Here is a 27,303-nt window from a genome sequence, read left to right as displayed (position 1 = left end):
GAGGCTTGTTAATATATTTTTATGTCATTTTCTGTGTTGTACTGCAGTGATAAAGTCAAAATGAGGCTTGTTAATATATTTTTATGTCATTTTCTGTGTTGTACTGCAGTGATAAAGTCAAAATGAGGCTTGTTAATATATTTTTATGTCATTTTTTGTGTTGTACTGCAGTGATAAAGTCAAAATGAGGCTTGTTAATATATTTTTATGTCATTTTTTGTGTTGTACTGCAGTGATAAAGTCAAAATGAGGCTTGTTAATATATTTTTATGTCATTTTCTGTGTTGTACTGCAGTGATAAAGTCAAAATGAGGCTTGTTAATATATTTTTATGTCATTTTCTGTGTTGTACTGCAGTGATAAAGTCAAAATGAGGCTTGTTAATATATTTTTATGTCATTTTTTGTGTTGTACTGCAGTGATAAAGTCAAAATGAGGCTTGTTAATATATTTTTATGTCATTTTTTGTGTTGTACTGCAGTGATAAAGTCAAAATGAGGCTTGTTAATATATTTTTATGTCATTTTCTGTGTTGTACTGCAGTGATAAAGTCAAAATGAGGCTTGTTAATATATTTTTATGTCATTTTCTGTGTTGTACTGCAGTGATAAAGTCAAAATGAGGCTTGTTAATATATTTTTATGTCATTTTTTGTGTTGTACTGCAGTGATAAAGTCCAAATGAGGCTTACTTGATTGATCTGTCGATTATCTTACACTAACATCTGGGATGTTTTCCGTTCATCATGGTTACCACCCTTGAGAGCTACTAGAAATTCAATTAGACTCCTTTGTTTTACGCATAGAAGAAGGATGCATCTTGTCCTTGTGTCACGCTGTCAACTTCATATAAAACACAGGAAAGATAGTTATAAACTATTTGTTCAGCAAGTTAGATGCTCAATAAAAATGGCGTTATGGACGAGAATTGTTGGCATTTGTTTCATATTATTGCTCTCACCATTCGGATGCAAATGTGAAAGGCAGGTGAAACAGATGAAGGCAAGCGTAAGAGGTATGCGGTAATTAAGTTGTTATTTTTTCTGGATATTTCAAGCGTAACAAGCATGAAAAAGTTCAGTAGTTATTTTAATGGTATGTTCAACTGATTGTTTGACAGAAAATCAAAGAATAACTACAATTTCAAAGTATTTGAACAAAATGTACACATACATCATCATCTTCAATTCAAAACAATAAGAGAGAGTGAGGACCCAAGAAACAAACATAATATATGAACCAGTCATTCAGTGCTGTTGATTATTAATGGAGTAAAAGCTAAAATGGAAGTACTTATTGGTCATGACATTTGTTTGCATCGGAATCATGAGGTGATTTGGATTAGTATTGACAAGAAATATATGTCTTCGGGTTTATGAAAAGAGTTTATATGTATTGACAAATTATTTGGAGACGTAAGGAAAATCACGAATTGGTTACCGTCTAGATCTATCATAAAATAGAATGGCAATAGAAAACTATGAATTGGTTAACGTTTAGGTACAGTAGATACTAGAATGACATTGGAAATCCATGAATTAGTTATCGTTTATGTGCAGTTGATAACAGAACGGAGCTAAACAACTATGAATTGGTTAACGTTTAGGTAAAAGAATGGAACTGGAAGAAAGTGAAACATAACATGAAGGTTAAATTTATTACTAACGTTTAACATTTAAAGTACCTTAACAATGTATAAACATATTTTGTCCAGAAACCACTCAATAAAATACGTAGTTTAATTTGCTTATATAAACCATACTGAGGTGACTGTTTGCTTCAATATCAATAACACCAGTGTAGTCGAAGGGGTAAATACAAGAGAAAAATACACATGAACGTTTTATTCCGGAAATCAATGGAAAACATGAATCGTAATATGAGTGGAAGTAATTCAGCTATATCTAAAGATACAATATCCATATTAATAAGACACGTAATGGTTTGGTTTTATTTCCTTTCTCAGCCAACCAAGCAGCAAAATATTAGTTCACAGAGCAAATCAGACTGACTCTTAAATATATTTTTTTCTGAATAGGCATGAATGTACGACTGATGGGAGGTAGTTCAGCAAATGAAGGAAGGGTGGAAGTCCTCTTCGTTGGAAAATGGGGAACTGTTTGTGATGATGACTGGGATGACAGAGATGCAACGGTTGTATGTCGAATGTTTGGATTCAGGTACATACTCATTTCTACTATTCTTGATGGGTTCCTAATCTCGCAGTAATGTCCATTTAATTTGATACAGTTACTTGCACCATGTGCCAGTGGATTATTGATGTGGTTTTGATGCAAAGAAGTGCTTCATTTTAATTAAACGACAAACTCTTTCAGCAATTATTATTTTCTCTAATAGTTACGAAACTAATGAATCAATAGAAAATATATAAAAAATAATGAATCAATGGAAAATGCATCAAAGATTTACTTTCAATTTACCCTCTGTCCAAATATGGGTTATAACATCTGATACCGACAGCCGAATTACTTCACGCTTGGCTGAGAAAAATCATCGTCTTAATACTTGTTTACAATGGTGAAACTATAGCAACTTGAGGGACCTAGTTTACATATATCATTGCCAAAAACATGGGCGACAGTAAGTGTCTTTTTGTTGAATCCTTCACACACACAAACGCACACACACTACGCACACACACACACACACACAGATATATATATATATATATATATATATATATATATATATATATATATATATATATATATATATATATATATATATATATATATATATATATATATATTCGAAATTACGTCAGTAAATGTTTGTATTTATTATGTTACGAGTCAACCTTTAATGATTCCGGAATTGACAATTCATTCATATACATAACAAAGAAGAAACACAAGGAATGAAAACGCAAGAGCGACGTTTCCGTGTACAAAATCATTCTTCTTCTGACAGGCGATAGCCAATCAAGTCAATAGAATAGACATCTATACTATGTATTGTCAAAGCATTTAACACGTTGCTGTTTCAGTTTCAGTTCAGTTTCACAAGGAATTATTCAAACAGTCGGGAAATAAAAATCTTGTACTGCAAAAATAAATCATGCAAATCCACAATAAAAGTTAATCACGTTACAAATGATAGAGAAACATTTGACAAGCTTCTTTTATTAAAAATCACTTTATACAATTCGTCCTAATTTCACAGACAGCCTTATTGCTTTAAAGATATGTCATATACAAGGAATATGGTGCGGGAATGTTTTAAATTATACATATTCACCACAGATAAATGTATCGATGACTTCATACTATTTTGTCGAAAAACTGATTGAAATAGTTTGACCAAATTCAATAGCGTCTTTTAGTATTAAAAAAAAAAACCTTCCACTAGATTAATGACTTTACAAACAAGGATACATAAGGCTTAAATATTTCGACCGAATTTGATGTCGATAAACCTGGAATGGAAATATTTGAAATTTGATAGCTTGGCTAGTTGTCCAGATACTTCCTTTTGGCCGATGCAAGCCTTTGACCCATGATGACATAGCTGCTCGGAGTAGATTCATATAGATACACTGTAATAATGCGGAATTAAATAATTTTAAAGTCATTTTCATCACGTTAATCCACGGAATGGAAATATTATTATTATTATCATTAATGAGTAATTATTGTTTCAAGAATCATTAACATCTCGATATTTAAGAAATATATCATACCGTTAGCAGATCGGGACATGCAACTAAAGAGGGCACATTTAGTGCGGGTTCAGGAAACATCTGGCTTAACAGGGTGAACTGTATCGGAAATGAGACAAACCTGGCAGATTGCAAGCATGCAGGATTCAGGCGACATAGTTGCAGTCATAATGAAGATGCTGGAGTCTTCTGTGGACACATACCATGTACTAACGATTATATCGCTGTATCTATTTTCCACTCTGTGTGCCTTGTAAAATGTTGCAAAATCAATTTCATCAAATGTGGAAACGTTATATGAAAAATATATATCTTTTATATGAAGATTGTGATTGGTGTAAGCTGACCACGTACAAGAGGTAACTGATGAATGCACTTTTTGTTTAACTTAAATGCAGAAGAAATGCTTTTCAAACCCATTACGCCATCTGATTGAAACAGTAATGAATTATATCAATCCATATCTAAAGGTACACTCTTACTAATAAATTTCACCCTGTTGCAACAATACCCGCATACACACAGAATGGAACACAAAGGAAAATAAAACTGTTAAAGACAGAGTCCTATGCTGACATAGAGAAGACGTCGAGTTAAAGCGCATGTAATAAATGGGGATTATTTTCCTAGACTCTCTGAAAGTGAAAGTCAAATGTATTATAAAAACTCTAGACGTGTAGGCTGGAATAACATCGAGGGATTTTCCTTCTGGCATGTTTGAACAAATTTAGTCCATATGATTATATCTGTAAAGGTAATTGTCAATCCAATTTACCTAGATCTCACTCAAATAATTCTATTTTTTCTGATATCGTATGGACAAAATAAAATGGCACTGAAAACGACAAAATAAAGAAGAAAAGGGTATACCTATTCTCTTTCTTACATTATATTGTAATATGATTCTGAGTGTAAACAATACAACTAAAATGGCTGCTTTTCTTTGTTAGGAATGCATTTCTTTCATTTTATCTACGAAGATTAAGTGAAAATATTTCATCGTGTAAAACGATCTTATCACAAGTTGAATGTATATTTACCTTACATAGCAGGCCACGTACGATTGATTGGAGGCAGTTCCGCAAATGTAGGACGGGTTGAAATCCTTCTCGCTGGGCAGTGGGGAACAGTGTGCGATGATCAGTGGGATGACAAGGATGCTACAGTTGTCTGTCGTATGTTGGGTTTCAGGTACGATTATCGTCATTTTATAACTACCTCTATAATATGCAATATGGTTTATCATCCTTCATACGTGACGCATTGTGGCGCGTACTCGATACATTACAATTTGGGTCTCTTGTTCGTGGGTCTAACTAGCGTTAAATTCAATCGAAGCATTACTGAGAAACGTCTTTTCAGGGTAATGCAAATATGCATGGTCGCCACCTTTACTGAATATCGAATAAACATTAGTGAATTCTTCTAAAACAAGTATACAGCAAAAAAATACAGTAGAATTAGCTTAAATCTGACAGAATCTTTTTGTGAACGATATTTGTGAATTTGCTCAGCTAAGAAAGATCTGCGATGCAATCTATCTGTGCAACAGAAGAATGATAAGCAAATTGCACATAAACATATACCTGTACCTACCAGATTAAACCCTTATCCAATAATGGTGATGAGTCTTTATATATATATATATATATATATATATATATATATATATATATATATATATATATATATATATATATATATATATATATATACACATATGGTGGAACTCGTGTGAAAATGTACGATTTCATCGACTGTTGAACATGTCTATTTTTCTAATGATGGCCATAATAAATACTAAAAATAATCCACTAAAGTGGAAGAGGAGTTAAATAGTTAAATTTAAAAACAATTATATCATTCACTGCATAAAGCTTTAGAAATTCAAATAACAACAATTTGTGAATATGGGCATTGGTAATAGCTGACCATAATACGAAAATATGTAGCAAGTTTTACATACATCGATTATATTTAAAAACATTTTACATTATCTAAGTCTGTCTCACCTTGCATTCAGCTACATGACAGTAGATTTATTAATATGATCGTAACATCTACCAATTTCATAGCAATTCATACTGGAATAAAGGCGATAAATAGATTGTGTCATACAATGCATTAATCTAAAAAATGAAAAGAAAAAAAAACTCCATGGCGATGAACGAGACTTCCTGATATACATAGCAAAAGTTTCAAGGCCAGCCGTCATAAAAAAATGAATCATTTCTCAACAATTCAAACTAAAAATTGCACTTTGCGCTGGTTTTTAAAGTAGCTTTAACAATGGTTCAGTCATATCGCTACGATATCTGCAATTTAAAGTGACGTCTAGCACTGGGGCATCATGCTGCAGACTTGTAGCACGATGTCCCACCTAGTCACATTATCCTGACACAATGCCCGACCAGTCCTAACACTAATCTTTTCATGCTGAGCGCCAAGCGAGGCAGCTGTTAGTACTATTTTTATAAGTCTTTGGTATAAAATGTCCGGGGTTCGAACGCGCCACCTACCGATTACGAGACGGACGCTCTAACCACTAGGACGCCGGAGCGGTCTGGCGTAAGCGAAAAGATTTGCCAGAATTAAGCATATAAAGGTGGTGACAATATCTACCAAGGTTTTTTTTTTTTTTGCAATCCTTCAAAACTGCTATACTAGATTTTGCCGAGTGGAAAGACGAACGAACAGACACGAGGATTACATTTGTTACGACGCCGTGGTCTTAAACTAAGTAGCCGAAAATAGCGAAGTCTGAAGCATTTTGCAAAATACAACAATTAAATCGTTTTCAAACAATACCTGTTGAAAATGTACAAGAACTTAAAGTATTGTGAACTAAATGCCAGATAGTCCTAAAATTCGATCACAAGTCCAAAAGTAGAGCTTATTACGTAAGCATTTTAGTAGTATTCGGAATGAATTCCAATACTGTATTTGCAGATGCAGCAGTAAAATGCACTAATGTGCCAACTGTTTTTCAATTATTAACTCCTTTTAAATAACAAAGACAAAATCAATTATGGGAATAACCGTAGCATGAGATATTTCAACCACAGTTGATAGACCAACTGATATTATGTTTGTTGTATTGGTAAATAAATTCACAAGTCTGAGATATATGTCTTACATAATCCTCATTTTTAATTCATTTAAAATAGTTACCGCTAAAAATTGATCTAAATTTTACACGGTAATGATGTCATAAAGAGAACATTCTTCAACTAATCTATTTGTCATCTTTTTTCCGATCGATGTCGATACAATAAGTACTATTGTTTTAGCTCAGGGCAAGGCGCAATAGAGGCTATATTTGGTGAGGGTTCGGGGCCGATCTGGCTCAACTGGGTGAACTGTAATGGAAACGAGACAAACCTGGCAGACTGTAAGCATGGTGGATGGGGTCGACAATCCTGTAGTCATAAGGAGGATGCAGGGGTCATCTGCGGACGCATGCCTAGTATTCCTTTTTTCTTATCTTTGCATTTTATATTGCCCTTTCTGTTATCTTCGATGTGTAACTTGTGCTATTTGGGTTACTTGCCTCTTTTAAAGTGAGCGCGCTACATTAAATCATTGTAAAAATGTATGCTGAAATATGAAAGCAATTATCCAAATTTTGAATGGGGTCAACTGCTGATATGAGCTGCTCTGGAAAACAGTGTTTTCAAAAGATACAAAATATGTTTAAGTTCCAATTAATCATCTGTTTCCTGTTTATTTAGGTTTTGGTCCGTCGGTCAGTTTTTATGACATTAAGAAAGACCTTCATGGTGCATATGTGACTTCATGGTAGATATCTGTGGTGGAGAGGTACATTGGGAAACGTACTGTGTGAATGTGTCTCTAAATAATATCAAAATCTCCCAATAAAGAGACCACATTTTAATCACTGTAGCCCTATTTTAATCTCTTCTAAAGAAAGAAAACCTCTTATATTGGTTTAAGAACAGCAAAGGTTTTCTTCTGACAGGCCGTAGCCAATCAAGTCAATAGAATCGATATCTATACTAGGTATTGTCAAAATCATGTAACAAGTTGCTGTTTGATAGCTCCATTCAGTTTCACCAGGAAGTATTCAAACGGTGGGGAAATAAATATCTTGTACTGGAAAAGCAAAGACAATTTGTATCCATTGCTAAAAGTTGTTATTTTTATAGGGAAAACAAAACATAGCAATTTCAGGAGGAAAGGGTCTTATCAATCAATGCATTCAGAAGATAATACACAATTACAAGAAATAACTCGCTTAAAACTGAACTTTCGATTAAATATCATAAAATAGGTATCATATGGTAAGTAGGGACATTAGTCATATGTGTGTGTGTGTGTATATATATATATATATATATATATATATATATATATATATATATATATATATATATAGGCAGACTGTATAAAGCTAGATGGACACCGACACCGAGAGAAAATGAACAACACCATGCGCATTATGAATACAGATTGACTGAGCAGTAATATTTATTTTATAATATTGGTTTAGGTTTTGTCATAGAAAAACATAATGTGGTCGCGTTCATATATGTTGTTTCACAGTTTTTGTTTCATGTAAGACAGTGCTTTACTGACATGTGAAACACAGATATTGGTCCCTATGTCTTATCGGTTAACATATTTCACAGCTCACGAAAAACAATGCACTGAATGCATCACAAGCCTGTAGTGTATAACATCATGAATCTAAGGAGGAAAGAAATCTCACATCCATCAATTATATAAGAAATTTCTTGCAAGCCTCTGACGCTAACCAGTATTTTGGAGTATATACAAGACAATACCTAAATCGGAACAAGCATGTAAATGAAATCTGCAGGTGATATTCCAGATCAAGATCAATGGCGGCCTGTCTATCTTTTGTTAAGGCTAACATATTATTAGCACTCGCTGAAACAACTGCATCTTTTTTCTACGTAAACTATTAGGTTAGAAGTGTTCAAGAGAATCGTGGAAACTACATTCGATTACGCAAAGTTAATTTTGGGGTATATTTTCAAGATTCAATTAAGAGTGTTCAATAATATTCATCCAAAATCTTTATCCTTCAACATTTGGAAAAAACAAAATGGATAACATATTACAGGCCGTAACAAAAAGGTATTAAAGACAAAATGAGCTATATCAAATACAAATACAGTTACCATTATTAGCAGATCCTTGCAAGGACTTATGGCAATGAACATATTTTCATCGTCAACTCTATATGCGTCAGGAATTTCGTTACCAAAAACTTGATATTGTAATGCAAGCAAGTAAACCGTTTTAAGTTAATTATTTCATGATGTGATCAAATTTGCCGAAGTTTCACTCATAACACGATGAAGACTGTATATCATTTTGAGTAATTGTGCTTTGATGTAGAGCTGCAAGGGATACAATGAATCAAGGTTCCCTTCGCTACATAGTAGAATTCTAAAATATTATCGTTTCAACGAGATACAAAATAAAATATGTGATTCTATGCACAGTCATTATTTATACAGGATGTATATTTTTCTATAATAGATGTCAATGTGAGATTAATTGGAGGTAGTTCTGCAAATGAAGGACGAGTTGAAATTCTCCTTGCTGACCAGTGGAGCAGTGTGTGTGATGATGGTTGGGATGATAAAGACGCTGCCGTTGTATGCCGAATGTTTGGCATCGGGTATTATATTTTTTGTTAGACTTTTAAACTGTACAAGAGTCTTACCTAATGTGAACTTGTTTTATTATCGTCGCAATATTATATATGACCAAGTCAACGTGTGGATTGGTTCTGCGTTCAGTGGGATTTCTGCAAAGTTTGTGAAGATTTGCATTCGTTGTTCCCCTCTCCCTTAAACTTATAACTTATTAGGATAGTATTACATCATGCATATGATAACTTTACCAAGATAAGTGAATTATTATAATGACGCTTAATTGAATCGAATTAGACAAAGACTATTGCCCTGTCAATTCTTTTTAATATCATTAGAAATGCAAATCCGCATTACAAGAAGACCGCCATATTTACAACTTTAAAGCAAGTTCTTGGATAAATAGAAACTGACCAAATTTCCAAGAAACATTATAAAAAGGCAGACGAAAAAAATTAATTAAGTTTGGCTTCTGTCATTAAATGCGGAGATTTATTTACCAAATCAACATAGCTGAAACAGCTTTTACAATCAAATCATGTTACCGAGACGTACGTCAACATATTCTCTAAAATTGCTTAAATGTGACAATATTTAATAGAAAATCTTGTCAATCCATTCGTTTCTAAGTGTCAACAAATAATACCGATCTGCATCGAAATGTTTCGAAGTTTCACGAAAGAGAAAATTAAGGAAATACTCCAATATGTAAAGAGCTGAACAGGATTGGATAGCATGAGAAATTTGACATTCATGACCTTAGAATTTACATAAAGTATGCCGTTCCGTCTTAAAATGTGACTGCAGTTTTTTCAAAAATGAATATTAGAACCTATATGTTACAATCTCTCAGGAAGTCTGTAAAAATTAAACCAAAGTTGATTGAGACAATTCTAAAACAAAAATATTTCAAAATGACATAAAATATGTGCTGTTCTTTCTTTAAAAGTCTTCATAGATACCAAACAGATTTTATTTTTTCCACCAGACAAGCAGGGCGCCTCACATTGCAGCAAACAACATATGGTCAAGATTAACTGAAAAGATTGTAAATTTAAGCTGTTTTTTAAATTTTACATTGACGATGCAGATTTACCATAAAATGTGCCAACTTTGTTTAAATATTAGAGTAAGTATTATCTACATCAAAGTCACCGAAATTGTCTTAATAATTTCATAAAACTCAGAAACAAAACAGAATTAGACAAATCGTTCTAGGTCGCTGCCAATTATAGGACAGTCGAAATTATACATATATTAGGTGTATTATTAGCTGGTCTTGCCTTCTTCTTACCATTTTTGGCTCCTGACATAGCCTCTGTACGCCATGAATTGGGCAACGTGCTGCATAATGTGTGAATCCCAAGGATGATTCTCATTAATAATTAATAAAAGTGACCTGTCATGGGTCAGTAAGGGCGTATGACGTATATTAGAGCCCAAACAGGGAAATGGTGGTCATAACGATGCAGATTAACACTGCTCACTCTATCTACAACCCAAATATGATCAACACGCCTACACCCTGTTGAGGCTGTATACGGTACCATTAAGCATCAGTGACAGGCAGCCAGTACTGGATCGGACAATACATTCACAGCCTATATAAGCTAGCTGTGTTATTGCATCATATAAAACTGAGTAAGATTGTATTAAGATGGTCGATTTTAATTGAGTTTAAATTTAGGTAGAGATAAGTATTTTTGATGTAATCTGCATCGGGTTAGAACAGCTTTTACTAATATCGAAAACTAACTGAATATTTCTAGCAAATGAGCAGTGAAATATCCGTTCGACCTATACTTTATCTATATGATTATTATTGCAAGAGGCGTAAATAGTAATGAACTGTTTCTTCGATATTAAACGGTTAAGGGAGGGGCCCATCACGTGTTTTCCAAAATGATTTCTTAGCGCTAAATACGTAGGTTTCATTTACACTCTCAGCTGAAAAGATCGGTGGTTCGAACTCACGACTTTATGAGTAGGTAGACAATCGACTCTATCTAGAAAAATATGACACAGTGAACGTCAAAAAATTTGATGATTGAAAGGTCATTTCAGTGATGGGGGATGATTTTATTAAGGAATGGAATAAGAGCATAAGAGACAATTAGTAATTGCTGTTGTCAAACATACACAACCCAAAAAATATTGCTGAAATTTACAAGACTTTGACATTGTTGCGTGCGTACGTCAGTCAGAAGAAAGTATGTTGACATTGTACTCAGTGATGCCTCATTTCAGGTCACTGATGCTGATGTCTTCCGGAAAGATATTTTTGATCTTGCGCCGCAAACGAATTTCACTATCAGGATCCTGAAATAAGCATAGTTAATTATCTGACGAGTTTTTTGAAGTTAAGACACATTCTTCTTAAGTTGATGTATTTATTTGTTATGTGGTGTTCAAATAATGGGCCGCATTATTTACAACACTATCAGGTAGTATTTTAATTCATGATCAAAGACGATCTATCTATCTTTTGCTTACGGCCAGTTAGATAAACCTTCCCATATATAGCTCAATGATATTGTGTTGCAACAAATGCAAATGGAAATATGAACTCTGCTGCAAAATATGTCACTATGTATACTGTAAAACATATACGGTAGTCTTACGTACGGGTCCAGGAGCTCGGGCATGTACTACATCTGACCTAGGAGTCAAAGTACATCCTCATCTCTGCCTGCCATGTGGATGTGTTCGTGAATATTACTAGACACGCAAATCACAAACCAATGTGACCACACAGACACATTATTGTATAGGTAGATGCCGAAATAAAAGAACCAAATAGCTAGGATCAAAGAAATTGCAGTTTCTGATCCTGGTTCAATACTAAAACTAAAGCAAGTTATTGATGGATTTCTTAATTAGAAAAGGTTTATGTTTATATAAGGATACATGCCGTGAGTCAACGTATGCCAATCGCACAAGAGCATAGAATACAGAAAATAAGGAACATACGAAATGCCGACATACTTGAAACAATGAGACTGATACTAACACTAAATCCGGCACCGTTAACTAACCCACCACCAGTTGCTATTACAAACACAATGGTACAACAACTGAAACAATATGTAAGTTAATGTAACACAGAAATATCAAGAGGTACAAGAAAAGCTGATATAATTGAGATAATAGACGAGTTTGAACAAAACCTTCGCCGTATTGAGGATTTTAAACACCGTCGTCTTATTAGGGTTAAAAAAAACACGTCCCGCGTATGCTGAGTGTGTTTTGACCGTGCATGAATCAGTACGAACACGGTTGTATAAGCCAATATGTGGTCACAAGAACGGCACAAACATATTCCATGCAGCAAAATCAGCCCACTACAGTACTAATATGACGGAAAGTTCCAGATGGAAAGAGCTCTTTGAGATTACCAACAAGCTAATGTCAATGAAAAAATGAACACCACTTCCAACTACCTTCTCCTCAGGCGACATTCCGGACCTGTTTGCAAATTTCTTTCATGACAAAGTACAAACCATTAGAGATAAGCTTGATAACACAATTTCAATTGACTCGTAGTCACCATACAGATGTGATACAGAATTTAAGCGGCAACCATTAGCAGCATTTGAACTGTCTCTATGGATTTAGTAGATGCAATCGTGAAGAGTGCACCAAGGTAATGTTAACTTGAAGAAATTCCAACATCACTGCTACTTGAGTGCTTAGATCCAATACTGCCTTCACTAACTGATGTTATTAATACTTTTCTCTCTCTCATCCGGAGAATTCCCATCCGTTTTCAAAACTGCCATTGTAAAGCCTCTGCTGAAGAAACCAACACTCGACCATACTAATTTGAAGAACTAACGTCCATTTTCCAATCTCCCATAAATATAAAAAATCTTAGAAAAACTTGTTCTATCCCAACTTGTATCTCATCTGATTTCAAACATACTTTTTAGCAATGCACAATATGCATATTGCCCTTGCCACAGTACTGAAACTACTCTTCTGAAAGTTGTCAATGACCTCTCCGCTTTTGATAGCGGAAAGGTTACAGTCCTCACCCTCCGTGATTTGTCTGCAGCATTTGCATATTGCCCTTGCCACAGTACTGAAACTACTGTTCTGAAAGTTGTCAATGACCTCTCCGCTTTTGATAGCGGAAAGGTTACAGTCCTCACCCTCCGTGATTTGTCTGCAGCATTTGACACAATAGACCATGCTATATTACTTCACCCTCTCAAGCATTTATTTGGCATTCATGATACAGTCTTACTGTGGTTCAAGTCCTACTTGGTCAACAAGACACAAATTGTGACCGCAAATGGAATACACTCCAGCCCAGTTGATATATGTTGTGGTGTTCCACAGGGGACTGTTCTTTGACCTGTTCTTTTTATTATATACACTCAGCCACTCTCAGGTGTTATAGATCATCATCCAGTGTCTCACCAATTGTACGCTAATGACAACCAAATATATAAATCTAGCCACCCAACTGAAGTTGATGCTACCATGCAAGGTGTAGAGAGGCGCATTTCTGATGTGAATTCATGGATGACATCTAATAAGCTGCAGATGAATGATGACTAAAACTGATAGCATTCTGATCACAACAATAAAACGTTCTTAGTCACATCCTTTATCTGAAACAATAAATATCAGCAATACTGCATATCTTTAGCTGAGACGCATCAGCTCCATTCACAAATATATTTCCGTTGATGCCACTAAAACACGTGTGTTCATTAGTACTTTCAAGACTGGAGTTTTCCAACTAGATTCTTTCTGGTTCGTCTCAATATCTACTCCAGAAACTTCAAACTGTTAAAAACCCATCTGCTCGGATCATCCTTAGAATACCAGGATCAGAGCACGCCTCCTCCTGATATGTACCCTACATTGGCTATCCAATCAAACACAAAATTTGTTCTATGTGCTACGTTTCACTGAGGAACTCGTCTAACATACCTATCCGAGATCACCCATGTGTACACACCAGCAAGATACTTACGTTCTTCTTTAATCGTATGCTCATTATTTCCACTATGAAAACAAAGTCATATGGACAACGTTCTTTTGCATACCAGGGCCCAGCAACGCGGAATAAATTGCCCACTGAACTTAGGCACAAAGGCACTCTGATCGCATTCAAGAGTGCTCTTTAACTCACCTATTTTGATTGCAAGAACAAACTTAAATACCCAGTAATGTTTCCTTTCTTAAATATTTTCATCATGTTTTATGTTTTCTAATTTCATGGTGTTCGTTGTTTGTGATCGTATCATTATATATGTTGCTTTTGATGTTTTAGGTGTTGTCTAATGTTGTAAAGAGCTTAGAGCTTCTAAAGATTAGGTGCTATACAAAGTCCTTATTATTATTGTTATTATTATCTTGGTACTATAGCATTGTATGCACTGGAGTCTTATTCGACACCGCAAGCATTTATTGATTTTACATTTAAAGTACGTTTAATATGCTTCAAATGTTCATTAGCATTTACGGACGTTACTCAAATCGACATGGTGTCGATGTGGATTAGAACTGGTTTGCCACCAAAATGGGTTTACAGAGTTGTGCTGTTGTTCGTGTTGATCGAGATGAGGTTGTGAATTTAAGATCAAACTGAAAAATTTGAAACGTCTAATGTTGATATTCAAGATATTATTGTCAAGCTAAATGCATTGTTGTGCGAAACCTAGTTGAAATCAATAAAAACAGGATATCCGGATACACTGGTATCTCGGTTGCGTTTCTCGAACATTATATTACTGTTGCTTAGGCTACGGTTAAATAGGTCAAGTTTATTTACAGTTTTCACAATACAGAGCAGTGAAGGAAAGACAGAAACTGATATTAAGATAACAAATGATCTAATTGTTTTTGATGACGTGAGTGGTCCAAATAAACCTAAATTTTATATCATAACAGCGCCATATAATTATAGTGGATGGAGTCAAGTAACACCATTGATAAATAATCAGCCTGATCAACGAAAATTAATACGAACAAAGCCGACACCGGTAATAAAAAATCTTTAATATATACGACACCTATATCGCTGATAGCGAAATATGAAATTCATTTTGAAGAAATGCACGTCTATCCATACGACAACTTAACCGTCTTATGTTAGGTTTCGATAGCAGGACAAAATTAATAAATTGTAGTGGTTCGCTTCTAATGTTTTCTCCAAAAAATGTTCCAACAGCAATAAACATGAACAAAAAGAGTTGCCATAGCGTTTAAATGAAAATATATTTATTTAATACTTATGAAGACTCAGGTCCTTGGAGGGGCAACTAAACTAGTTATAGAAAAGCAACCTTTCAAATACTACAGCTATTTACCATTAAATGAAAAGATTTTGTCGATGATGGACAGGTGAAAGAATTTCGCTTTATCAAGTCACGAAAAGGGCTCAGAAAACTTGAAATGTTTACACCAATGTCGTTTTTGTGCAAGGCGTATTTTGTTTACCTAATTTGTACCACGGTAGATTATGAAATTAAATTTCTGCTTTGTCCCCAAACATGTTCACTATTCCAATTAGTAGTATTTTGTTACGAAACCCGATAATTATTAATATATATCCATCGTCGTTAGTTTGGGACACGCCACGAAAGCGGCCACATTCAGTGCGGGTTCAGGACGCATCCTGATGAACTGGGTGAACTGTTTCGGAAATGAGACAAATCTGTTCGAGTGTAAGCATGGAGGATGGAGGCCATATTCCTGTAGTCACAGCGAGGATGCTGGAGTCATTTGCGGACACATACCAAGTACTTTGATCTTCCTATTCTGTCCTGTCCTTGAGATCATAAAACTCTGAGTTACAGTTATTACATAAGCTACACTTCAGAGACAGTTATTGAAGCACGTGACTAGTTGCAGCAAAATATAAAGAACAAACTATGCTCAGACGTTGTATGATTTCTTTTCAAGTACATGTTTTCAACTCTTTGTGCTTTGCTGCTCCTTGACTCTTCTCTTTAAGCGTGAGCTCGTAAGATTTTGCTCTAAGCAAATATATAAGAAAATAAAAACTTTGCAAGTAATCAGAGCTGATAATTTTATAAAAATACATGGTTAACTTTCAAAGAGTCCTATTCACTTTCACCATTTTCTAACTTCCGTACGATATGACTTGTGTCGATGTAATAGTCCAATTGTGAGTAATCTCCTTGTCAACTCTCCAACTCCCGATTCCCCATCACGCACGGAAACAAAACGCAAATAAAAGTATAGCAAACCAACGAAAATAGAAGAACATAGAGGTATAGCGTTAATAAAACCTTCATAATTGGATACTTCGAAAACTAGTTTTAAAGCATTTCACAAGACAAACGTAAGGACTTGTAGGTATAGCTCGAACGAAGCCTTCATTATTAGTTTCCACGGAGACTAGTTCCACATAATTTCTGAAAGGCTCATCACGTTCGCAGTATTGTACACATATATATATATATATATATATATATATATATATATATATATATATATATATATATATATATATATATATATCAATTAGCATATAACAATTATGTTACTCCGGTAAAACTGGCAAGAGAAACAAACTAAATATAATTTATTGCTAATAAATGGTCGAAACAATAAATCAAATATTTTTTTATGCTCACAAGCGTGAGCTCATAAGATTTTGCTCTAAGCAAATATATAAGACAATAAAAAAATTGCAAGTGGTCAGAGCTGATAATTGTATAGAAGTAAATAAATAACTTTCAAAGAGTCATATTGACTTTCAACATTTCTAACTTGCGTACGATATGTTTTGTGTCGATGTAAAAGTCCAATTGTAAGTAACCTCTCTTTTCAACTCTCCAATTCCCCATTTCCCAGTACACACGGAAGAAGAAACAACGCAAATAAAAGTATAGCAAACCAAAGAAAATAGAAGACCATAGATGTATACCGTTAATAAAACCTTCATTACTGGATTCCTCGAAAACTAGTTTTAAAGCATTTTACAAGACAAACGTTAGGACTTGTAGGTATAGTTCGAATAAAGCCTTTATTATTAGATTCCACGGAAACTAGTTCCGCATGGTAAAACTGGCCATAGAAACAAACTAAATATAATTTATCTCTAATAAATGGTCGAAAGAATAAATAAAATATTTGTTATGCTCACAGGAAAAGTGCTTTAAGTAACTAAAAATATATGATAAAAAGCGTTTGTGATCAATAAAATTATACCATTGTGGCAGAACAACAAACGTAAAACTCCAACTGAATTTCTTATTTCAATCAAAAGGGATATCAGTATATATAAAACTCTAACTGAACTTCTTATTTCAATCAAAAGGGATATCATTATATACATATATATATATATATATATATATATATATATATATATATATATATATATATATATATGCGTGTTTGTCATGATCTAGATACCCATATAAGATTGGTTGGAGACGGTTCAGCAAGTGAAGGACGGGTTGAAATTCTCCTCGCTGGAGAGTGGGGTACTGTGTGTGATGATGAGTGGGACGATAAAGACGCTACTGTTGTCTGCAGAATGCTTGGCTTCAGGTACAATTATCTTTTCAAAAGTGAATAACTCATTTTTAGTCTCTCTTAAGAATAACTAAATGTAATAGAACTTAGCTTAACAATGACTTTATATAAGTTAACGTTAGCCTGTTTTCAGTTTACAGTTTGGTCGTTTTCCTGCGCTGTACCTCGTCCATAAATATTTGATCCACTTTCATCAACTTCTCAAAATTCTGGAGAAAAATTAAAACCAAATTTAACTGGAAGCATTGTTCTCCTAAGGTTTAGCTACACCACACCCATTTCTTATTCTAAGTAGTTTGGCACTAAGACCTTTGAAATGTTTTATGTGGTGCAGATCTTCCATTTAATATTTCTTTGATACATAGATCATAAAAAGCTAGAAAGGCTTTGACCTGAAAAATTTAGTACAAAACTAATACTAAATTATAAACAGAACTTTTAAAGCTTTTCACATTCGTATATTTATTTAGACCAATAACCAGTTGTAACTAAAGCAATATGAATTGTTCTGGAATGGAACTATTTCATCCAGCACGTTGGTTACAAATGTTATACTTGTCAATACTAACTTGATCCTCTTGTTTTAATTAAGTCATTGGCCACAGTTGCTCACAGTTGTTACAAAACCATGTAAGATTAAAGCTCTTCATCACCATATAAATCAAAAATAAATTTCCAAAACAGTCCCTAACTGGGAGCATCCTTTTCCTCAGGCATAGGTACACCACACTCATTTCTTATCCAAAGTCGTTTGGCACTAAGACCTTTGAATTGTTTTATGTGGTGCACATCGTCCATTTTATATTCCTATGATCCTTAAAAAATATAAAATGTTATAAGAAATATTATGATAATCTTGATTTGATATTCACTAAATATATATTATCAGATTTGGAGTAATAGAGGCCATCTTTTGCTTTTAGCTTAGGGAAAAGCGCAACAGATGCTGTATTTGGTGAGGGTGAGGGGCCGATCTGGCTCAATAATGTGAACTGCAATGGAAACGAGCCAAACCTGGCAGATTGTAAGCAAGGTGGATGGGGTCGGCATTCTTGTAGTCATAGTGAGGATGCTGGAGCTATCTGCATATAACTCTGAGCCCTTTACTTTTGTTGAACCATTGTACCTGTATACGAGTCTTTGACATCTTGCACTCCTGAACTCGTTCAATATACTAGTGTGCCTTTATTTTATTCTAATTATCATATAATTGTATTATAGTACATGAAAATTATATATTATGACTCTGTATTTAACTAATAAATATATAGAAGGTTAAAATGTATTGATGTGTCGCTATTTTAATGTAAATTAGCTTTTTTGACAGGACCGGACTTACGACATGAACATCACGTCATTCAGGGTCAAATGTCACAAACATATCTAAATATTTTGTTTCCATTGTTTGGCTGGCGACAATGATATATTTTGTATCTGAATATGTCAACGCTAAATATGATTCATTATGAAGCCAAACACAAACATTTGACTGGAACTAAGCAGTTCTAATACTGAAGAAATTCTTGCCGAATTTATCAAAACTTGTAGAAATATTTACTCTTTTCTCAAAGAACAGAATAATAAAAAAAAGTAGCCGTTTGAAATGTTTAGTAGTAATTTGCTTGCTTTCTACATTTTCTTCTTTCTTGAAACTAAACACTTTTCAATGTATTCCAAAGCAACATTTTATGAAGTTTGAGGATAACCTTTTAGAAATTTTGTTCAGTTGTGACCAACCTCATTTTATGGTGTTTATATTTATTAAGATGTGTTATAAAGTCTTAAAATAAATAACAGAACGAAGCACATCCTACGGGATTTTTAAATACAAAAAATAACTTGCTGTTTCTTTGAGTTGCAAAGTAAAACGCTAAGAGGAAAGTACTATATTGTGAATTAAATCTCAAACAATCCTAAAAATTATATCTCAGGTCCCAAAGAATAGAATGCTCCGAATGAAGTACAGTATTGAATGTGCTGATGTGCCAATAAGGTGATGATGCAACATTCTTGCTGTAGCAGGATAATTTAATCCAGAATGTCTTTGAAGGAATTCTCAAAAATCGCAAAATAGTGAATTTATCTAATATATCAATGATCATTTTGTATTTCGAATGAATAATGTGTAATTAAATGATTCCTCTCAAACTATATCTCAGCACAACAGTAAATGATTCAAGAGATTGAACCTAAAAGAGTAATTATTAATTTTGTTGATCTCATCCTTATCTGAAGACATAAGACACAAAATAACCTTGATGTCGGCCAGAAGTTCGCTTCCAGAACAGTTTCAGTTTCTGAAACCAACTAGACATTGAACTCAAACCCCAGTACATAGTCTAACCATCATTTACTAACAAGACAAAAACTCGTTACACACCAAACCTTTACCCTAAATTATGGACAAAGTCAAGCGCATATAACGATTTTATTTAGCGAAATCGCAGAAATTTGTACTGAAACGACATAGTAAAACGCTAGATTAATAGGTCATTAACTTTGCATTAAATTATGTTTTGAAGTATTGTTGTATTACTTGCAGAAGAAAACGAAATCTGAATATTCAGTAGACTAACAGATTAATCATGCGATAAATATCTGTGTTGCAACCATTGATATATCTTTTCATAGGGGAAAAAGATCTGATATTTCAGAGACAAATCAAATCAGATACCTTATGCATAATACATATAGTACTTTCAAATTATATAGATCAGTTTATTGTCAGGGACGTCATTTCAACTTGTTTCTTTTTTTCGGTGGGGGGGGGGCAAAACTTGATTCAGGGGGATCAAAGCCTGACGGGCTTGTTAATTTTCGTATATAGGCTACAGCAATTTTACAGCCCATGCAAATTCCTCCCTGCACACCACCCATGACGTGCCTGCCTATTGTATGCAGAACAAGTGGTTTTAAGGCGTCGTTTTTTACTTCCTTTGTTATTCTCACAAATTATATCTCACAAATTGTTTTTTGTTGTTTTTAAGAGAATCTTTGTTAAGCACGTACATGCAGTTAAACAAAACGATGACGGAGAAAGCAACTGCTGTATTTTAAATAATTTTTGAGATCTAATTCGAGTTAGATGACGAGATAGAGTATCTACACAAAATACCGAATATAAACAAAACTATGTACTGACGAATATAAATACTCAAGAATACAAAAGAAGAAATGATTTTCAAAAAGAACGGTCCGTTGAGAGATGCGGTTTCAGTAAGTGTAAAAGATAAGAAAATAAATTATCGAAACCAATTTGTTGTGTCTCTACCGTGTCAAGTATAGAAAAAGTGGGTGACGTTTAATTTCGACAACAACAAGCTTAAAAAAGACAATAGAGTAACCAAATCAGCTTGTAAATAAAAGACTAACCTCTTTGGAGGAATATTTTACGAGAGTATCGTGGTTACTAAGAGCTTCATTAAGCTGACCTGCCCCCATACTAACAACTGCTAAAACAGTTCTTTCATTCTTGGACTGAATATTTTCAAAGACCGTTTCTTTTAATCTCCCGATCTGGTTGACGGATTCACTGTCCGTGATTTGCTGCGGAGTCATATGAAGTGCTATATCATTTTTATCAATCTTTACAGCACATTTAGTATGATGTTATACAACTCTCTAGCGACTTCAACAACTGAGCCTTCCGACATTATATTAGATTTAACTCAAACTCGGAAGACAGTGCCAACTTTCCCCTCATGTACATTTCGTCCATCGGACTTGATCCTAGTGAACATTATGAGATAGAATTGATATCAGCCACGATGTGGCACATCATGTTTGTCGTTAAGCTCGGTAGAAATGACGATTTTACTTTTAAACAATCAGCAAGTAGAGCAAGCACCGCTTTACCAGCGTCAAGTTTCAGCCTGCGTCTTATAACGTCCTTTACCTAAATACTGTTATAAAAGCGCTGATAACAGCTAATGGTGGAGTCGCTGACAAATTTTTTTGCTGGAGCCCATTTACAGCACACTTCAAGCAAACATAACGCTAAAATAACATGATGCTGGACTGTAATAAGTCAACTAGCAATGGCTTTGATAAGCAGCAGTACGGTTCAACTACATCCGAATATACCTCTTACGAAGGCGAAAAACTTGTAAATATAACAGGCGTCAAAACGATCCTCATAAGTTGTTTCATTGCTGAGAAGTCACACTTGAAGGGCTCACAGGGCGAAACAAAATACAGTTTCTCACCAGATGTTCCACCGGGGTCCATGCTGAAGACTGGTCCGAGACAGATTATCTACTATCCGTTAAACGTTGAGCAGCATATCAACACTATAACAATGACATTAACTGACCAGAGCGGTAGATACCTTGATCTTAGTAACAAAGTTTGTAACATACTACTTGCACCTTAGGCCAGTACGTTAAAGTGTGGCGCAGCGTCAACATTTACCTATAGGACACCTATAATGATTAACCGCAGAAATATTTGCCGAAAGAAAGTAATCGCTGGCAATCTTTTCGGAAGTATCTATTTAAAACATATTAAGCATAGACCAGGTTTACTTACTAAATTAACACCTGCTGCAATGGATGCATCTAAGGCATTTGACACGTGTTCAACTGAGGTTGGAGATAGCTGCATTTTAAAAATTTTGTCTGAAGAGAAACAAAAACCAATGACATCACCAACAACCTATCTCGTTATTGGTGAGCCCAAGCGTATTGATGAATCAGCCACTGAGTTCGAGTACATCGAGTACCTGGACGACAATTGCAATGACATGAACCCGACGGAGCTGAGAACAATAAACACTAGAGACGAAGACCTTTGTTTGCTACCACACAAAGCTTTTCTCAGGGTGTGTGGTCGGTTGCTCAATAGAGCTGGTGCAGAAATAGCACTGCTTAATAATGTCTTGGGCTTATTTCGTAGTGCTCGTTATCAGCTGACTAATCACACATTCCACCACATCGCAGAATGCCTACCAATTCTAGTAAGATTATAAATATCGTTTATTGCGAGTATTATTCGAGATCAACTGCGACACATATGCTATGGTTTAAGGATACAGCAACAGGTGCAGCTATTTCAACAGACTTTATTCCGCTTCGTAATCCAATTGATGCTGTACTAATGCTAATGCAGATCTATCTTTGGTAAGAAATTATCTGATTGGTATTGCTCCGCAACTCGGGATAGATGCACTTACAGCTGGAGCTAATGCAGCTACCGTAAGTGCAAAATTAACTCTTGTACAATGCTCTTAGTATTGCTGCACCAGGTGCTGCGATTGATGGAAGAGCTATGTTCGCCATAGTGAATCAGATAATACCAATTTGGCAACTCAGAAATGTAACTTCTAAGGAAGGTTAAGCTAACCCCAAAGCCTTTTTCTGATAACGGTGCTCAATGTTTCTTCCTTTGTCCAGCATTTGCGGATTTTTTCGTGATGTTAATAAAGTTTTTCATAGCGTCAAACACACTATAATTTTAAACAGAGCAACGGGCGACAACATAGTTCTAGAGCTGATTGACTAATTTGCTATGCAGCACCTGTCACTCTGGGTTCCTAAAGTGGTGCCATCTGTAGCGAAACAGCTTATTTACTTTGAGCGAAATAACATTTATATGCATGCGATACCTGATAGAGTAGGTGACACATGGCAAGTAACAACATCAACATCTGAATAGCTGCCATGGCACAAACAGCAGCTCGCGCAGACGATAATGTTCAAATAACAAACAAGAGAACATTTGATTACTTGAATCTTACCAGAATAATATCCAGGATAAACCCAGAGCGTGAACTGGATTGTACCTTTGCTTCCATTGCGAACAGAAACTTATCATGCCCCAATCTATCTCTGCTAGAGGCGATGAAAAAATATCACGACATTGACACTAGAAGTCAGATTTCAGTTGAAGAGATTAGAACTCTGTATCCAGTATTCATTTTGAGATTAATATTGACAACGAGCGAACCATAGGTAGCCCTGGTGATACTGAGATCAGCTGGGCTCTCTAAGGGCACCAGGCGCTGATTACGTTGCCTACGCTTTAATCACAGCAAATAGATACATCACACGTCTTACTCTAAAAGGTATAATCACGGTTCAAGTGTATATTTTGTAAAAGAACAGGTTGTATGACATGTCGTATGTCTCACAAGAATTAAATTTATGAAAAGGCAAGATAAGGTAAGAACATTAATTCGTGCCATTGCTAACTTTAGACCCGTTTCGCTGAAAATTGATTTTATAACCGGTGAAACACCAACTAGATTGATGCTGACAAAAACACAGCAAAGTGGGACCAGTGGAAGGAAAGATCTTGATCTTTGATCATGCACATAAACTCAACAACAGCTTCATCCTCGCAAGACTATAGTGAAACAAGGGGTCATAACTCATGCACTTAATGACAATACACACAGTGCCGTCGCTTTACTGATTAGCTAACCGGTGTAACAGGTGACTTTATTAACTACTTTAAGAAATCATGAAAACATCTAAATACGTTTCAAATCAAATTTGTTTGCAGATTCAAATAGATTTTGATAAATGTACAATGACATATATACAAGCCGATTGTCAACTCACATTTGTATTTATATCTGCATTTGTATTTCGTGTAAATACAGGGTTCATTATTTTTATTATAGATGTTAGCTGCGATTTCATCTGCCAAAAGTTAGTTTACTTTTGTGTTTTTATAGCAATTTATACATGCTATACACATAGGTACAGTCATAAATATGAATTAAATATTTGTGAAAAAGAACAAATTGGGAATAAAGAAAAGTAAATTAAACAAACCTATATTTCAAAAGAATAAATTAATTTTCATTTATCATTGATTTAGAGAAGGCTCTTGATTATGTTTACTTATTATTGATTTAGAGAGGGCCTTTGATTATGTTTACTTATTTTTGATTTAGAGAAGGCTCTTGATTATGTTTCTTGTAATGTATGCACTATGTTCTCTTTTTGTAATTTTGGTGACACAGTGCGAAATGGGATAGAATACATTTCCAGTGATGTTTCTTCACGTGTGATACAAATAACTTTTGCCTGATTTTCTCAAAATAAAAAAATATATTCAGAAAAGGTGATCCAATCACATATATTTGTGCTGAAATCTTAGTCGTTTTTGTTAAAAAATTAAAAGATGGTCAGGGAATAAATATCGGCGTTCAGAGAGTATTTCATATCACAATCTATCGATGATCCAGCATTAACTCTGGATAACTCTTACTTTTCTTCTGAATGATACAGTGTTAAATGGCTGTTACATTTTTGATCGATGATACATTCATTCTAGATGGCTCTTTTCTACTGGAATATTCAAAACTGTTTCTCAGTGGCTTTAGGCTGGACAGGTTGGTACAACATTAATTTTAGGTGGCTCTTTTCTACTGGATATTAAAACTTCAATTCTAGATCTTTCTGTTGTGGAATGTGACATAAACACAAGACGGTCCTTGAGTTCTTAATGGATGATAAAACATTAATTCTAGATGGATCTTTCTTTCTACTTATTCATTATTACAAGCTTTGCAATATTTTGCTTTATATGCATTTTCTGGGTAATATGCTCAATTAACTTAAGTTTAACTGTGAGAGTAAAATAACCGTTCAGTTTAGTGCATAATCCAAGAAAATTGGGAAACTAACGTGTATAGTCCAAGAAAAGTCTGTGGCCCATTATTCAACAGCAGAAAAGGATTTTTGATTTTGCAGTTGGACTTATAAGAAAGTAAACATTATAGCACTGGCCTTGCCTAATATCATAAATACACAGCAATGGCCGTGGCTAATTTTGGAACCATTACATCGCATTGGCCTTGCCCAATTTCGTAAATATCAGCACTGGCCTTTTATTTAGGAAACATTACATAGCTTTGGCCTTGCCTAATTTAGTAAACATTATAAAATTGGCCTAGTCTAATTTAATAAACATTATAACATTGGCCTTGTATAATTTAGTAAATATCACATAACATTGGCCTTGCCTAATTTAGCAAACATTAAAAAATTGGCCTTGCCTAATTTAGTAAACATTATAACATTGGCTTTGCCTAATTTAGTAAACATTACAACATTGGCCTTGTATAACTTAGTAAATATCACATAACATTGGCCTTGCCTAATTTAGTAAACATTATAACATTGGCCTTGCCTAATTTAGTGAACATTATAAAATTGGCCTCGCCTAAATTTAGTAAACATTATAACATTGGCTTTGCCTAATTTAGTAAACAGTATAGCATTGGCCTTGCCTAATTTATTAAATATCATATAACATTAGCCTTGCCTAATTTAGTAAACATTATAACATTGGCGTTGCTTAATTTAGTAAACATTATAGTATTGGCCTCGCCTGATTTTTATATAGAAAAATGGATAATTGTGGAGACACATCTGACAATTATGTAAATGGTAAAGATGGTTGTGCAGAACACACCTGGTCTTTAAGCAGATGATATAGATAATTGTGTAGATGCACTGGAGTTTGATGTGAATGATATACATAATTGCACTGACACACCTGGTCTTTATATACATGATATAAATAATAACACATCTGGTCTTTATGCAGATGATGCAGATAATTGTGCAGACACCAGGGTCTTCTTCAACAGCAGATACCATATATTGAAATGAACAGAGCAAACAAATCACTTATAGCTGATTTAAATTGTCTGATATAAAAACAAACTTTGAAAGACAAATCATTACAAACAACTGAATGGAAAAGTACTGAAACAGTGAAATCCGCGATTTACAATGATTTACTCAATCAAAAGATTTGGAAATTGAGAAACAGGTAATAAAATCTGCTACATGTTTTTGTAAAGCAAAAATGTTGTCATATGTACAGTTAAATGTCGATTATCCTCACCAGATAATTATTTGTTGGGATGTTGGAATTTTGGTTAGAGTAGAACTGTGGTATCTTGATCAATGGTTTCAACGACGTAACTACATTTATTAGTGTTTTGTACACAAATAGCAACAATAACAATATTATCAAGATACTTTTATTAAATACTTGGTCTATCCGTGATCGAACTATTACATAGGTATGATGGATGGTCATCCTATCCATGGTCATGAATAAAAGTGCCAGAGGGTTCTGATCAAGGTAAATGCATCTAACATGGATTCAGTACAAATCTTTGCTGATAGATGAATAACCTTTATCATCCTTTATGTGAACATTGATTGTCAATCGACAGTTAATTATGTTTGCTTGGGTTATATGATGCCTTTGATCAGACCAGTATGAGTCTTGAATCATTGTCCATTATCTTCGGATTTCTGCATGACAAGTTATGTATTGTCATACTGGTATTATCTAGGAGACACTAAAATAAAATATCTTGTTTCTCTCCTAATTACATTAATTTCTTTATATATATATATAACATACTAATGTGTAATACCATAGAAATTAATATTTTATTATGTTTGCAATTAATCAGCAAATTTTTTTC

The 27,303-nt window shown here is 34.3% G+C and overlaps 1 protein-coding gene across 2 annotated transcripts; it reads left to right on the top strand.

Moving 5' to 3' along the window:
• The first annotated feature begins 783 nt into the window (after window positions 1-783).
• LOC149777830 (neurotrypsin-like) lies at window positions 784-19,127 on the top strand. 2 transcript variants are annotated; one of them, XM_089938894.1, is made up of 9 exons: window positions 784-1,014; window positions 2,038-2,179; window positions 3,709-3,884; window positions 4,731-4,869; window positions 6,969-7,144; window positions 9,208-9,349; window positions 15,903-16,078; window positions 17,720-17,861; window positions 18,770-19,127. In XM_089938894.1, the coding sequence occupies exons 1-9, from the start codon at window positions 813-815 to the stop codon at window positions 18,936-18,938; spliced, it is 1,464 nt and encodes a 487-aa protein (XP_089795020.1). In that variant the 5' UTR covers window positions 784-812; the 3' UTR covers window positions 18,939-19,127. The 2 variants fall into 2 exon arrangements, with proteins under 2 accessions (XP_089795020.1, XP_089795019.1); XM_089938893.1 differs by having other exon boundaries at window positions 4,728-4,869.
• The last annotated feature ends 8,176 nt before the right edge of the window (window positions 19,128-27,303 follow it).

The sequence above is a fragment of the Sinohyriopsis cumingii genome, chromosome 17 (genome assembly GCF_028554795.1).
Source record: "Sinohyriopsis cumingii isolate HCF-2022 chromosome 17, ASM2855479v2, whole genome shotgun sequence".
NCBI classification, from domain to species: domain Eukaryota; kingdom Metazoa; phylum Mollusca; class Bivalvia; order Unionida; family Unionidae; genus Sinohyriopsis; species Sinohyriopsis cumingii.
The sequence above is the reverse complement of the archived record's forward strand: the minus strand, read 5'-3'. Positions and strand labels throughout refer to the sequence as shown.

Excerpts from the sequence above, each read along its gene's own strand:
- LOC149777830 (XM_089938893.1), top strand. The coding sequence starts at position 813 with ATGCATCTTGTCCTTGTGTCACGCTGTCAACTTCATATAAAACACAGG. Across the intron at positions 2,180-3,708 it reads TGTCGAATGTTTGGATTCAG|ATCGGGACATGCAACTAAAG; the intron begins GTACATACTCAT and ends TACCGTTAGCAG. Across the intron at positions 17,862-18,769 it reads TGCAGAATGCTTGGCTTCAG|CTTAGGGAAAAGCGCAACAG; the intron begins GTACAATTATCT and ends TTTTGCTTTTAG.